At 52.0% G+C, this 13,579-nt stretch overlaps 2 protein-coding genes across 3 annotated transcripts; one reads left to right on the plus strand and one right to left on the minus strand.

Annotated features, from left to right (window-relative positions):
• Positions 1-146: 146 nt before the first annotated feature.
• On the plus strand, positions 147-9,328 carry NFKBIB (NFKB inhibitor beta). 2 transcript variants are annotated; one of them, XM_059151307.1, is made up of 6 exons: positions 147-409; positions 6,665-6,770; positions 7,057-7,183; positions 7,948-8,036; positions 8,126-8,386; positions 9,181-9,328. In XM_059151307.1, the coding sequence occupies exons 1-6, from the start codon at positions 231-233 to the stop codon at positions 9,274-9,276; spliced, it is 858 nt and encodes a 285-aa protein (XP_059007290.1). In that variant the 5' UTR covers positions 147-230; the 3' UTR covers positions 9,277-9,328. The 2 variants fall into 2 exon arrangements, with proteins under 2 accessions (XP_059007290.1, XP_059007289.1); XM_059151306.1 differs by having other exon boundaries at positions 149-409; positions 6,850-7,183.
• A 144-nt stretch (positions 9,329-9,472) lies between these two features.
• CCER2 (coiled-coil glutamate rich protein 2) lies at positions 9,473-13,485 on the minus strand. The gene is made up of 5 exons (XM_059151312.1): positions 11,839-13,485; positions 11,532-11,572; positions 11,296-11,383; positions 10,432-10,979; positions 9,473-9,787 (listed from the first exon to the last, which is right to left on the minus strand). Exons 1-5 carry the CDS (start codon positions 11,912-11,914, stop codon positions 9,698-9,700), a joined length of 843 nt encoding a protein of 280 aa, XP_059007295.1. The 5' UTR covers positions 11,915-13,485; the 3' UTR covers positions 9,473-9,697.
• Between the last annotated feature and the right edge of the window lie 94 nt (positions 13,486-13,579).

Below are 13,579 nucleotides of genomic sequence, written 5' to 3' on the forward strand. Positions count from 1 at the left end.
GGTAAAGGGCGCCCGGAAAATGTGTGAATGGGTAGAGAGCTGCAGTCCATCTGAATACTCTGATTTGTCACAGTATGGTAAGCGGGCGGGGCATATACTCTTGGCTCACTTTGATTGGTTGAGTTAAGGGGGAGTGTTGGGGAATTCCCCGTAGGGCGGAAGCGCTGGGGCTCCAGGCAGAGCCTAGCTACAGGCCCGCGGCCGCTGGGGCCCCTGAGGCTTGGGGGGCCATGGCCGGGGTCGCGTGCTTGGGGAAAGCGCCGGAGGCCGACGAATGGTGCGACAGCGGCCTGGGCTCTCTGGGCCCGGACGCATCAGCACCCGGAGGACCGGGGTTAGGCGCCGAGCTGGGGCCGGGGCTGTCGTGGGCGCCCCTCGTCTTCGGCTACGTCAGTGAGGATGGGGACACGTGAGTGAAACTTAGGCTGCCAAACCGGGCTCTAGGATCCGACGTCTGATTCCCTATTAGTCTCTGATCCCGGCTTCCTAACCTTTCACTTCTAAATCTAACTTCGTATGCTCGACTTTCTGATCTCTAACCCCCAATCCTAACCTTTAGTAAAACCAATTTCCTATCCAACTCTGCCCCTAAACCTTTAATTTCTCTGACCTTCCTTTCTTGAACTGTTTCGGAGAGCTCCCTATCCGTTGATCCCAAAACTCGATTTGATCTCCTTGGCCCTAGTCCTGAGACTTTTGTTAGAGCTGTGGTTCAGACAGACCCCTCCTGACCTCCTACCTCCTAATAGGATCTTTGATCCTTAGCTGCTGGTTTATGCACCTTGAACTTAGATTTCCAAAATTAATACTTGGCCTTGATTCTAAGATTCTACCCTCTGAGCACTGATCGTCAGATCTTACATTCAAAGAGAAAATGTAAGCTCCAGGATAGCAGGGACTAATAGCTGTTTGATACTTATTGAACACTACCACCTGTTTTAGGTGCCATGATAAAGCAGTGAAGAAAACAGACAAAACCTTTACACCCTTGTAGAGTTTACATTCTAGAGTGGGTATAAAGACAGAAGGACAGACAAACTGCCAGACGGGAAGGAACAGAGGGTAGGGAAAAAGAGGAGAGACAAGGAATGCGAGAAAGGGGCAGAGAAGGAAAGAAAGAAAGACACAGACACAAAGTGAGAAGGAAGATAAAGGAAAAGAAGAAACAAAGAAAAATGAAAAACATCATATAAGAAAGGCAGAAAAATGGTGTGTCTGAAGGTAGTAAGTTCTTTGGGGGAAGGAATAAAGCACCAAAACGGGACCCGTAGATTAGCTGGGGGAGTAGACTAGTTCTCTGGGTAGAAGGAACAAGAGATGTAAAGGCCCATGAGGAATTGCACTGGGGTTTTTTGTGTATAACGTTTACTGTTCTATCCACAGTGACTAAACAGTGTTTGACCTATAAGATGCACTCAGGAAATAATGATCTTTTTGAAGACCCTGTTTAGGTTTCATTAATTTCTTTTAATGTTTTTTTGCTTTCTATTTCATTGATCTCTGTTCGGATTTTCATTATTGCCTTCGTCTGCTTACTTTGGGTTTAATTCATTCTTTTTTTTTTTTTTTTTTTTTTTTTAGTTTCCTAAGGTGGGAGCTGAGATCATTTTGAGACTTTCTTTTCTAATATAGGTGTTTCATGCTATAAATTTCCCATAGTAGTGCTTTAGCCAGTCTCTCACAGATTCTGATGTGCTGTGTTTTCATGTTCATTTAATTCAAGATACTTTGTAATTTCTCTTTTGATTTCTTCTTTGGCCAATGGATTATTTAGAAATATGTTATTTAGGAGCACCTGGGTGGTACAGTTGACTGTCAGACTCTTAGTTTTGGCTCAGGTTGTGATCTCGGGGTCCTGGCATGAGCCCCCCACCACCACTGCCACTGGGCTCTGTGCTCAGTGTGGAGTCTGCCTGGGATTCTCTCTCTCTCTGCTTTTACCCCTCCTGTTTATGCTCTCTTTCTCTACAAAATAAATAATCTTTTTTTTTTAAGATTTATTTATTTATTTGGAGGGGTATAGGGGCAGAAAAGAGGGAGAGAGAAGCACCCAAACAGGCTTTGCATGGAGCATGACATGGGACTCGATCCCATGACCCTGAGATCATGACCCAAGCTGAAACCAAGAGTTTGTTGCCTGACCAACTGTGCCACCCAGATGCCCCTAAATCAATCTTAAAAAAAAAAAAAAAAAGAAAGAAAAAGAGGGGCACCTGGGTGGCTCAGTGGGTTAAGTCTTCGCTTTCAGCTCAGGTCATGATCTCAGGGTCCTGGAATCGAGCCCCACATTGGGCTCTGCTCAGCAGGGAGCCTGCTTCTCCCTCTCTCTGCCTGCCTCTCTGCCTACTTGTGATCTCTGTCTGCCAAATATATAAATAAAGTCTTTTAAAAAGAGAGAGAGAGAGAGAAATATGTTATTTAGCTTCCAGATACTTAGAAAGTCCTCCAAATGTCTTTCTTTTATTGATTTTTAATTTAATTCCATTGTAGACTGAGAACATACTTGGTATGACTTGAACCTCTTCAATTTAGTGTGAATAGTTCTACAGTGCAAAGATTATGTGTGCACTTGAAAAGAATGGATATTCCGCTGTTGTGGGCTATAGTGTTCTCTAAATGTCCATTAGAGGTCCTATTGGCGTATAGCTTTGCTGCGGTTTTATATATCCTTGCTGATGATTTCTGTCTTCTTGTTCTATTAGTTATTGAAGGGGGCCATTGAAATCTCCAGCAGTCATTGTGGATTTGTCTGTTTTGCTGTTGTTCCATCAGGTTTTGTTTTGTGTAATTTGATGCTCTTATTAGGGCATATGTGTTCTCTTGCTTAATTGACCTTTCTATCATTATGATAGAGATACTAGGTATCTCTATACCTGGTAATATTCCTTGCTTTAAAATCTAGTCTGATATTAAAATACTCCTGCTTTCTTTTGACTGACTGGTATTAGCATGGTGTATCTTTTCCCACCCTTTAATTTATTTGTTTGTTTTATTTTTTTAAAAAGATTTTATGTGTTTATTTGACAGAGAGAGATCACAAGTAGACAGAGAGGCAGGTGGGGGGCGGGTGGGAAGCAGGCTTCCCACCTAGCAGAGAATCCGATGCGGGGCTTGATCCCAGGACCCTGAGATCATGACCTGAGCTGAAGGCAGAGGCCCAACCCACTGAGCCACCCAGGCACCCCCCTACCCTTTAATTTTTAACCCATCTGTTAATACTTATATTTAAAGGGTGTTACTTGTAGGGAGCATATATAGTTGGGTTTTGCTTTTTTATTCAGTCTAACAATTTCTGCCTTTCTTAAAAAAAGATTTTATTTATTTATTTGACACAGATCACAAGTAGGCAGAGGCAGGCAGAGAGAGAGGGGAAGGGAAGCAGGCTCCCTGCTGAGCAGAGAGTCTGGTGTGGGGCTCAATCCCAGTACCCTGGGACCAAGACCTGAGCCGAAGGCAGAGACTTTAACCCACTGAACCAGCCAGGTGCCCCCAATTTCTGCCTTTTAATTGGAATGTTTAGACCACTTACAATTAATTTAATTATTGATACAGTTATGCCTAAGTTTACCATCTTACTGCTAATTTTCTACTTAATACCTCTTCTTTGTTTACCTTTTCTTCTTTTTCTGCCTTCTTTTGGAACCTGTAAGTTTTGTCGCATTGTATTCTTTCATTAGCTCATTTTCGCTTTATTTATTTAAAGATTTTGTTTATTTTTATTTTTTATTTTATTTATTTTAGTGGGGTAGGAAAGGAAGGGAGAGAATCTCAAGCAGACTCCCCACTGAGGGTAGGGTCCCATGCAGGGTGTGATCTTACAACCCCGAGAAGATGACTTGAGCCAAAATCAAGAGTCTGACACTTAACTGAGCCACCCAGGCACCCCTTACAGTACTGTTTTTACATAATCTCTGCACCCATCATGGGGCTCGAACTCACAACCCCGAGCTCAAGAATCACACGACAGAGCCAGCCAGGAGTCCCCAGCTTTATTAGCTTTAACTCTTTGTTTCTGTTGTTTAAATGGTTGGCAAACTGGCTTCCAGGCAAAAATCTAGCCAGCCACCTGCTTTTGTATGGCTGTAAGCTTTGGACGGTTTTTACATTTTTAAATGGCTGGGAATAAAGCAAAGAATATTTGCAGCAACTGAAAGTGACATGAAATTCACCTTTCAGACTCCACAAATGCAGTTTTGCATACAGTCCTGCTCATCCATGTACACGCTGCCAGTGGCTGCTTTTGTATCACAGCTGCAGAGCTGAGTAGGTAAAAGAGACTGTAGGATCCACAAAGCCTAACATCTTTATCCGGCACTTTACAGAAAAAGTTTGCTGACCTCTGCTTTGTGGTATATACTGTACGGCTTCAACTTATTATGTTCTGCCTAGAAGTGACACCGTGTCACCTCGCATAGGGTAAAAGCTAAAAGAAACTTAGAAGAGTGTATTTCCATTTGTCCTGTCCTGGCCTTTATGTTATTGTCCTAAATTTTACTTACGTGTATGATAAACTCCACTGTACATTGTTAGTAGTTTGTTTAAACACTCAAGTATTTTTTTCAAATTACCTTCTAAAGTCACTTACATAAAAAAAAAAAGAGACTTAGATAACGAGCAAAAATCTTCCATATTTACCCCAAAAGTTACTATTTTTATGTTAATTTTTCTTTTATGTAGGCCCTTAATTGCTGTGTCATGTCATTTTCCTTTCGCTCACAGATATCCTTTAACCTTTCTTTGGCGATGTGGGTCTGCTGACAATAAGTTCCTTTGGCTTTTGTATACTTGAAAGCATCATTATTTATCTTTTTGAAAGATATTTTTTCTGGGTTAAAGAATTCTAGGTCGGGGGCACCTGGGATCAAGCCCCGTGTTAGGCTCCCTGCTCAGTAAGGAGTCTGCTTCTCCCTCTCCTTCTATCCCTACCCCTACTCCTGTTCTCTCTCTCACTCAACTCTCTTTCTCTCAAGTAAATAAAATCTTAAAAAAAAAAATAAAAAATTCTAGGTTGAGGGGCGCCTGCATGGCTCAGTCAGTGAAACATCCAACTGTGGATCTCAGCTCAGGTCCTGATCTCAGGGTCATGAGTTCAAGCCCCAAGTTGGGCTCCACATGGAGTATGGAGTCTACTTTAAAAAATCAGAATCCAGGGACACCTAGGTGGCTCAGTTGGTTAAGCAGCTGCCTTCGGCTTAGGTCATGATCCCAGCGTCCTGGGATCGAGTCCCACATCGGGCTCCTTGCCCTGCAGGGAGCCGGCTTCTCCCTCTGCCACTCTGTCTGCCTGTGCTCGCTCTCTCTCTCTTTCTCTCTCTGACAAATAAATAAATAAAATCTTAAAAAAAAAAATCAGAATCCAGGGCGCCTGGATGGCTCAGTGGGTTAAAGCCTCTGCCTTCGGCTCGGGTCATGATCTCAGGGTCCTGGGATTGAGACCTGCATGGGGATCTCTGCTCAGCAGGGACCCTGCTTCCCTTCCTCTCTCTCTGCCTGCCTCTCTGCCTACTTGTGATCTCTGTCAAATAAATAAATAAAATCTTAAAAAAAATCAGAATCCTAGATTGACTGTCTTTGAATACTTGAAAGAGGTTGCTCCAGTGTGTTCCCTTGCCTTATTTCTTATAGGATATCTGCTATCATCCTTATTTTTATTTTTCTGACTTGAAGTATCTCTTTCTCTGGCTGCTTTTGAGATTTTTGTCTTTTTTTTTTTTTTTTAGACTTTATTTATTTTAGAGAGAGAGTGAACAAGCAAGTGCTGGGTGGGGAGGGGTGCAGAGGGAGAGGGAGAGACAGGGAATCTCAAGCAGACTCCATGCTGAGTGAGGAGCCTGATGAGGGACTCAATTTCACGATCCTGAGATTGTGACCTGAGCTGAAACCAAGAGTTGGGTGCTTAACCGACTGAGCCGCGCAGGCACCCCTGAGATTTTTGTCTTCATCATTGGTTTTGAACAGGATTTTTATGTTGGGCCTTGGCATAGTTGTTTTTTTTTTTTTTTTTTAAGATTTTATTTTTTAATTCATTTGTCAGAGAGAGAGAGGGAGATAACAAGCAGGCAGAGCTGCAGGCAGAGGCAGAGGGAGAAGCAGGCTCCCCACTGAACAAGGAGCCCGATGTGGGACTCGATCCCAGGACCCTGGGATCATGACCTGAGCTGAAGGCAGATGCTTAACGGACTGAGCCACCCAGGTGTCCCATTGACATAGTTTTAAAAAAATATTTCTCATTCTTGGATATATGAGTTTATAGTTTTCATCAAATTTGGAAAATTTCCCAGATGTTATTTCTTCAAATGTTTCTTTTCTATCCCCCACCTCCATTTAGGGACTTAAGTTTCAAATATTATCAGACTGCTTGAAGTTGTCCCATAGCTCACTGATGTTCTTTTCATTTTAAAATCGTCCTTTTGGGGGCGCCTGGCTGGCTTAGCTGGTGGAATGAAGGAGTATGAGTAGGGGGGCAGAAGGAGAGGCAGAGAGGATCTCAAGCAGACGCTGCGCTGAGCACAGAGCCCGACCTGGGGCTTGATCTCAACGACCCCTGAGATCATGACTTGAGCCGAAACCAATCAAGCCGAAGCCATGATGCTTGACCAACTGTTCCATCCAGGTGCCCCAGGGTACTTCACCTCTGTCCTCTGTTCCCCGTCTTTGTCTTCAGGGCACTGCACTTGGCGGTGATTCATCAGCACGAGCCCTTCTTGGATTTCCTCCTAGGCTTCGCAGCTGGCACCGAGTACCTAGACCTGCAGAATGACCTGGGCCAGGTGAGCCACCCAGGGCCAGTACAGGGCTTGGGGCCAGGCTCTCAGTGCAACCCCTAACCCCTGCCCTCTGCCCCTGCAGACAGCCCTTCACCTGGCAGCCATCCTGGGGGAGGCGTCCACAGTGGAGAAGTTGTACGCGGCGGGTGCCGGGTTGCACGTGGTGGAGCGTGGGGGACACACAGCGCTGCACCTGGCCTGTCGCATGAGGGCACATGCCTGCGCTCGCGTGCTTCTCCAGCCCCGTCCCCGGTGCGCCAGGGGAGCCCCCAACACCTACCTTGCTCAGGGCCCTGACTGCACCTCTGATGCCGACCGCCCACCTGTCACCTTGTACCCCGAACCCGACTCGGAGAAGGAAGATGAAGAGAGTGAGGAGGATTGGAAGCTGCAGTTGGAGGCTGAGAACTATGAGGGTGAGGGTTCCCAGTCACTGGGCAGGGCCTGGGCTCCTGAGCAGAGTGAGAGTGCTGGGCACTGGGCTCGATACTCCTGACTCAAGACCCAGCCCCTTGGGAAATAATACTGAGGCTTCAGGGACCCAGGCAGGAGGAAAGGCTCCCCCTGAGGCTCCAGATTACTGACAGTCTCCGTCTTGTGGGATTTAGTATCTGGACCACGTGGAGGCCCAAGACCACTTAGGATCCAGACCCATCACCCATAGGCCTAGAACTACTAAGATCCTATTGTTGGGCCCAGGTTCCCCAGCTGGAAGGCACAGCTCACTCTGGACCTTGCCCCCTGCCACCGAAACCATAGGTCCTAGTCTACACAGGATGAGGGAACTCAAGGCCCAGGTTCCCAGAGATTTACACTGGGTTCCGGGACAGCCCTCAGCCAGGCCTCCTGGGAAAAAAGATCCCATCTTCCTGGGGGTCCAGGTCCTTTGTAAAATAAAGACCAGAGACTCACTGTCCCAGTCCCAAGATCCAGGCTAACTGTCCAAAGCCCCCAGGCTCTTCACCTATAAGCCCCAGACATTCCAAAGTCAGGCACTGTTGTCGCCAGCAAGTTCCAGACAATCAAGACTTAGGCAGTGGGGGGTGCCCTTGCCTCTTTGACTTACCCAGGAATTCAGGAGCTGGACCCCAAACTCACGCTAAGAAGCCCTCCCCTAGGACCTTGGCATTTGGGGCCTGGGCCCACCCCCATTGTCTGACACCTGTCACTCTGTCCCCAGGCCATACCCCACTTCACGTGGCTGTCATCCACAAAGATGCCGAGATGGTTCGGCTGCTCCGGGAGGCTGGAGCAGACCTCAACAAACTGGTGAGCTGCCCTAGGGAGAAGGTGTGGCAGGGCAGATTGTCCCCCAGAGTGGGCCAGGGCCTCCCTGACCTCTCTGCTGCTCCTCACAGGAGCCCACTTGTGGCCGGAGCCCCCTACACTTGGCAGTGGAGGCCCAAGCCGCCGATGTCCTGGAGCTCCTCCTGAGGGCAGGTGCCGACCCCGCTACCCGCATGTATGGCGGCCGCACCCCACTGGGCAGTGCCATGCTCCGGCCCAACCCCATCCTCGCCCGCCTTCTCCGTGCACATGGAGCCCCTGAGCCCGAGGATGAGGACGACAGGCCTGGCCCCTGCAGCAGCAGTAGCGACAGTGACAGCGGGGACGAGGGCGTGAGTCAGGAGGAAAGACTGGGTGTCCCAGCTGGGGGGGTCAGGGTAAACGGGCAGGTGGGAAGCGGGGAGAAGGCAGCATAGTGAAACTGACCCCAGGCTGCTGCGGTCAGAGAACTCAGGCAGCGGTTCCAGGGCTGTCAGCAGTCTGGGGAGCCCTGGACAGGGCTGGCGGGGAGCAGGCGGGGAGTGGTGTTTGAGAAACCTAAGGCAAAGCCAGAATGAGAACTCAGGCAGAGTTAGAGAAAAGATGTCGGTCGGAGTGACCCGTAATGGCAGTGGTTGGCAGCAGTGGCTGACAGCGTAGGGAGTGACTGTGCAGAGGAAGAGTTGGAGAACTCAGACGGCGGCAGGAACCTGACCTCAGGCAGCAGTGATCCCAATGCTGGTGACAGCGGGGAAAGACCTGCGCCAGCAGTGAGGAGGTTGTTTGGGGGAATCCAGGCAGCAGAGACACTACCCCAGGGGGGGAGGGTAGGGGACAAGCCTGGGGGTGGGGGTGTGAGGAGTCTGGGTAGGGGCAGAGGGAGGCACCCGAGGAGGGGCGGCCCCAGCGGCTGCGGCTGCCGAAGGTCCAGCAAAGCAGCAGAGCTGGAGCCTGTGCAGCCGGCAGGCTGTGGGAGAACATGCGTGACCTTGAATGTGGTGGGTGGCAAACCAGGAGCGGGGGATTTGAGTGGGGGGAACTTGGGCTTTTCCAGGCAAGACCCAGTTGCCAGGGTGGGCGGGAGAAACTGGATGGCTGGCAGGGTGACAGCCGCCTGAGCCCGTGCCTGCCCCCCCTCTGCCCCCAGGATGAATACGACGACATCGTGGTCCACAGTGGCCAGAGCCCAAACCGGCTACCTCCTACCCCAGCCTCAAAACCTCTCCCTGATGACCCCGTCTGACCTCATTGTTTATAGAGTTTCCAGTTTAATAAACTTCTCCCTGATGACACCATCTGACCTCATTGTTAATAGAGTTTCCAGTTTAATAAAATCCCGCTTCTGATAACCAGAGACTAGACCGACGGTCGCCTTCCCAGTCTTTCAGTTTATTCCTGGGTCCCTGTCTGTCCAAAATCAAGCACCACACAAGCCTTAGTGGTTTTCTTTGTGCTTTATTCACAAGGAGGGATTGGAGGGGGTGACACGGGGGGCCGGATGTGTCCTGAGTCAGTGAGCCCAGCTCCTCTGCCCAGCTCAGGTTCAGGCCCTGGGACTGGTCGCACAGCCCACCCTTACCCCATGCCTGCAGGCTGGGGGACGGAGTGGGCTGTGAGGTGAGCTTTGGGGGTCCACAGTCCTAGGCCATAGGAGGTGTCGGGAGTCATCCCTCCCTCCTGATCTCCTCCCCCAGAATCTCGGTTGCCTTCTTCAGCTCCTTTCTCACGTGCTCCAGCCGCTCCATGTCGTGCTCCTGGTGGGGCGGGGTCAGAAAGGGGTGGATCAGCAGCCATCTTCAAGGGCGGGCCACCCCAAGAGTCACCCGTGAATGTGGCCTATGTCACTTTGCACAACAGCAGCCAGCAGGGGTCACCCTGGTCCCCATGGACCTCAATGGGGGCCAGAGGGGGATGGCCAACGTGACCGGCTGCACAGTCCGTGTTGACTGCCTCGCCCACAGCAGCAGAGAGGACCAGTAAAGGTGCCAGGCTTGGAGACCAGGACCCCTTTTTGAGGTGCTGGCCATTGTGGCTACTGCCACCAGTCGTGGGGACAGCCTACTTTCCGTGACTCAGCAGTGGCGTCCATCCCTGGTCCGCTGGACCAAGCATGGCAGCCTCTTTCCACGCGGCCACACTGCTCGCCACAGACCACAGTGCTGACTGACTCAGTTCGCCGTTCACGGCCATCTCAGTCACTCTCATCTCAGCCATCTTGACCATCTTGATCCGGCCTTGACCTTGCCTGGCTGTTGCTGCCTTTCCTGCTCTCAGTCCCCGTCACTAGGCTCCACTTGTGGTAGATATTGGCTATTTATGGCTCAACGCTGGTACGTGTTTGGTCGGAATCCCCTGACCGTCCGGTCCACCCCGCTGGCCCATCACCTCCTGCACTCACCTCCCTCTCCGAAGCCTCTTCCTTCTCCTCCTGCTTGGGCTCAGCTTCTGACTGGTGGGAGCGGTGGTGGTGCAGCGAGTCCTCGTGTCCCTCTCCTCCGCCCCCCTCGGCTCCCCGCCACAGGCCGCCGCCCTCGCCTAGCACCTGCAGGCCCTTCTCCTCCGCCTCGAACTGCGCTGTCTCCTCGTCACTGGCCTGCTCTGCCACTCGCTTCTGGGGCCCCCCTCTGCCCTCTAGGCGATGCCTCCACAGGCCTTCGCCTTCGAAGGATTCCATGGGCCCCCTCTTCTTCCTTTTCTCCTCCTCCTCTGCCTTCTCCTCCTCCTCCTCCTCCTCGTTCTCCTCCTGGCGGAGCCGGCTGTGGAGCTGCTCGTGGATGGTCTGTTCCCGCACCTCAGACTTGTGGGCCCTCTCCGCTGCCTCCTCTTCCTCTTCCCTCACTTCCTGGCTGGACCTTGTCTTCCCAGCCTCTTGCTTCTTGAAATCCTCAAGCAGTAGGCCTTTCTCTTTGGCGGACACACAGCCATAAGGCTCTGTCTGACACATTTCTGGCAGAAAGAGAGAGGACGCTCTCTGTGCTGCAAATCGGGAAACTGAGACCTAGAGTTCTGGGGTGCACCCAAGGTCCCACAGGGGGGCTGCCCAAAACTGGGAGAGGAGGGTCAGGTCAGGGGTACATTCTGTGCCCCCATCCCACACCTCTGCAGGGAACCCCACGGGTGGAGCTGGAGGCCAGGTGGACACTGTGTAGTGCTATGCCAACCCAGGCAAGGGGGCCTGGAGGAGACACCCCGTCCTCCAGGAAGCCCTGACCAAAACCCAAGGTAGGGTGGGGGCTCCCAGGAGGAACTCGGGCCTGCTTACCTTTGTGGAGGAGAGCTGTGCAGGGGCTTCTCTGGGCCTGGCCCAGTGCCAGCACTTCCGTGACCACCTCGGCCAGACAGCGAGTCAGCTGGTGAAGGGACAGAGGGGAGATTGAGGGCAGGGTGGATGGGGGAATGAGAACAGTTGGGGGTGTGGAGAGGAGATGATCATGCAGGCTGGTCAGAGGGCCAGGGTGTGGGGAAGATGAGGCAGGGCAAGGGGTCCGCACTCCTCACCTCTTCCTTGGAGGATCTTGGCACCAAGGGAGCAGCGGTGGCTGTAGAGGAAGGAGATGGGTGCTGGGCTCGGACAGCCCCCACCCCATGCTGTCCTTGGTGCGGATTCCAGGTTCAAGCGCATCCTGTTACTCACCTGTCCCCTCCCCCAGCCTACCTACTGGGTGCACCATCCCCACCTGGACAGCTCAGCCAGCAAAGTCTCTAGTCTGACACCACTGGGTGCACCATTCCGGCCCCCTGGTCCCTCAAGTCCCTGGTCCCTGAGCTGGCCGAGAAAGTCCCCTTTCTAGTTTCTGGCACTCACCTGCCCCCAGCAGCAGCGCCAACAGCAGGGGCAACGGCAGCAACAGCAGCACAGAGGCGGGCCCGCGGCGCTGCATGGTGGGGCGTCCTGACCAGAGTGCTCAGTGGCTGCACTGGATGGTGCGGCAGCTGCTTATAACCTGTGCCTCTGGCCCCGCAGGGGAGGAAGTGACATCACCAATGCCCCTTCCCTGCCTGCGGCCAGGTGACAGCTGTGGGGCGGCCACCTGCCCGAGATCCTCAATTATTCATGGAGACCCACGTCCTGCACCTGCTCCCCTCCAGCTAATGGCCCCTAAGCACCTGCACGGAGGGAGGGTGCATCCCCCAAACATTCTGTTGAGCTTAATGCTGTGCTGGGAGGCCAATCAGGGTTTGAATCCAGTGGCAGCCACTTGCAGACAGACCTCAGACAACAACTTTTCCTTGGGCATTGCCTGGATCTCGAAATTTGGGTCTCCTAAACCTATTTCCCCAAAGACTGTGGCTGGGCTCTGCCTGAATCCCAGCTTCACCACTACCGGCTATGCAGGCCCGGGGGTTTTTTCGGAGAAAACTGCTGAGGGTTTTGCCGACTCTAGGGTTGGTTCCATCCTTTGTGAAATGGGGCCAGTGACTCCACAGGGAAGGCATGGCGGTAGGTGAGGAGTGCACATGGTCATTTAGACAGTGCCAGGCACTGGGAGCTACACAGGTCCCAGCCCCTTCCATCCAGGAATTTTTACTGAGCACCTACTCTATGCCCAGCCGTCTTATAGAGCCTGGGGCTCCAGCAGGGGACACGCTGGCAAACTTCCCTGTGCTCTCGACACAGAGCTTTGAGAAGGGACACACGCAACACTCACATAGGTGTCAGGAAGGAGGAAATGACCACAGACTCCCGCATCACAAGAGTGCTAGGGGCTTTTACTCTGGCTGGTCAGGGAGGTTCTCTTGGAAGAAGATTATTTGGGTGAAGGCCGAAGTGATAAAATGGAGGCAGTCACGCCAGCTGGAGGGAAAGGGTAGCCAGGGAAGGGACCAGTGAGGGCAAAGGTCTGAGTCAAGACTGAGTCTGCAGAGTTCGAACAGCCAGACCTAGAGCACGACAAGAGGTCGGTTGAGGAGGAAGGCAGAAGGCAGATAATGGGGCGGGGCACTTTGTGGATCCCGGGGACCGCTCTGTCCTTTCCTTAAGTGAGAGGGAGTGACAGGAGGGCTCCAAGCAAGGGAGGGATGTGACCGGATAAGGGGGTCCACAGCGTTGCTCTGGCTTCGTGGGGAGCCCAGGCAGCAGCAGGCAGTGAGAAGGCTGGTCAGTCATGGTGGACAGGACCAAGGACGGAGCAGGAAGGAGAAAGTAAGGGCCCCTGGAGGCTTCTGGAGATATTCGGAAGGAGTGGCTGGAGTCTGCTGAAGGAAGGACTGACGATGTGAGAATTGAGGGTCACTGGACGGGCTGTGGCTAGAGCTGGGAAGATGGTACTGTGTACTGCAAAGGGCAGAGTGAGTTCTGGCTTCGCTGAGGCTGTGCCATCTCCTGGACCCCTCCCTGCTGTGAGAGGCGGAGGTGAGGGTGAGGTGTCCCTTGTCCTAGAGCAAGGGGAGAGGACTCAGCATCCTCTTCGTTCTGGTGGTGGCCCCAGCTTGCCCTCCATGTGCTCGGGAGGTTGCTGGCCATTCCCGGCCATGGTCCCTCCAGCCACAACCCTATAAAGGGTTAGCACCTCTGCCCAGCTGTCTGGCACCCCCGGTGAGGCGAC

The sequence above is a fragment of the Mustela lutreola genome, chromosome 16 (assembly GCF_030435805.1).
Source record: "Mustela lutreola isolate mMusLut2 chromosome 16, mMusLut2.pri, whole genome shotgun sequence".
NCBI classification, from domain to species: Eukaryota; Metazoa; Chordata; class Mammalia; order Carnivora; family Mustelidae; genus Mustela; species Mustela lutreola.

What these genes read in the sequence shown, in the direction of transcription:
- NFKBIB (XM_059151306.1), top strand. Translation starts at nt 231, where the DNA reads ATGGCCGGGGTCGCGTGCTTGGGGAAAGCGCCGGAGGCCGACGAATGG. An exon ending in GTCAGTGAGGATGGGGACAC is followed by an intron (nt 410 to 6,664) that starts GTGAGTGAAACT and finishes CTTTGTCTTCAG; the next exon opens with GGCACTGCACTTGGCGGTGA. An exon ending in TGCAGAATGACCTGGGCCAG is followed by an intron (nt 6,771 to 6,849) that starts GTGAGCCACCCA and finishes CTGCCCCTGCAG; the next exon opens with ACAGCCCTTCACCTGGCAGC.
- CCER2 (XM_059151312.1), bottom strand. Translation starts at nt 11,914, where the DNA reads ATGCAGCGCCGCGGGCCCGCCTCTGTGCTGCTGTTGCTGCCGTTGCCC. An exon ending in CAAGATCCTCCAAGGAAGAG is followed by an intron (nt 11,384 to 11,531) that starts GTGAGGAGTGCG and finishes TCCCTTCACCAG; the next exon opens with CTGACTCGCTGTCTGGCCGA. An exon ending in AAGAGGCTTCGGAGAGGGAG is followed by an intron (nt 9,788 to 10,431) that starts GTGAGTGCAGGA and finishes CCGCCCCACCAG; the next exon opens with GAGCACGACATGGAGCGGCT.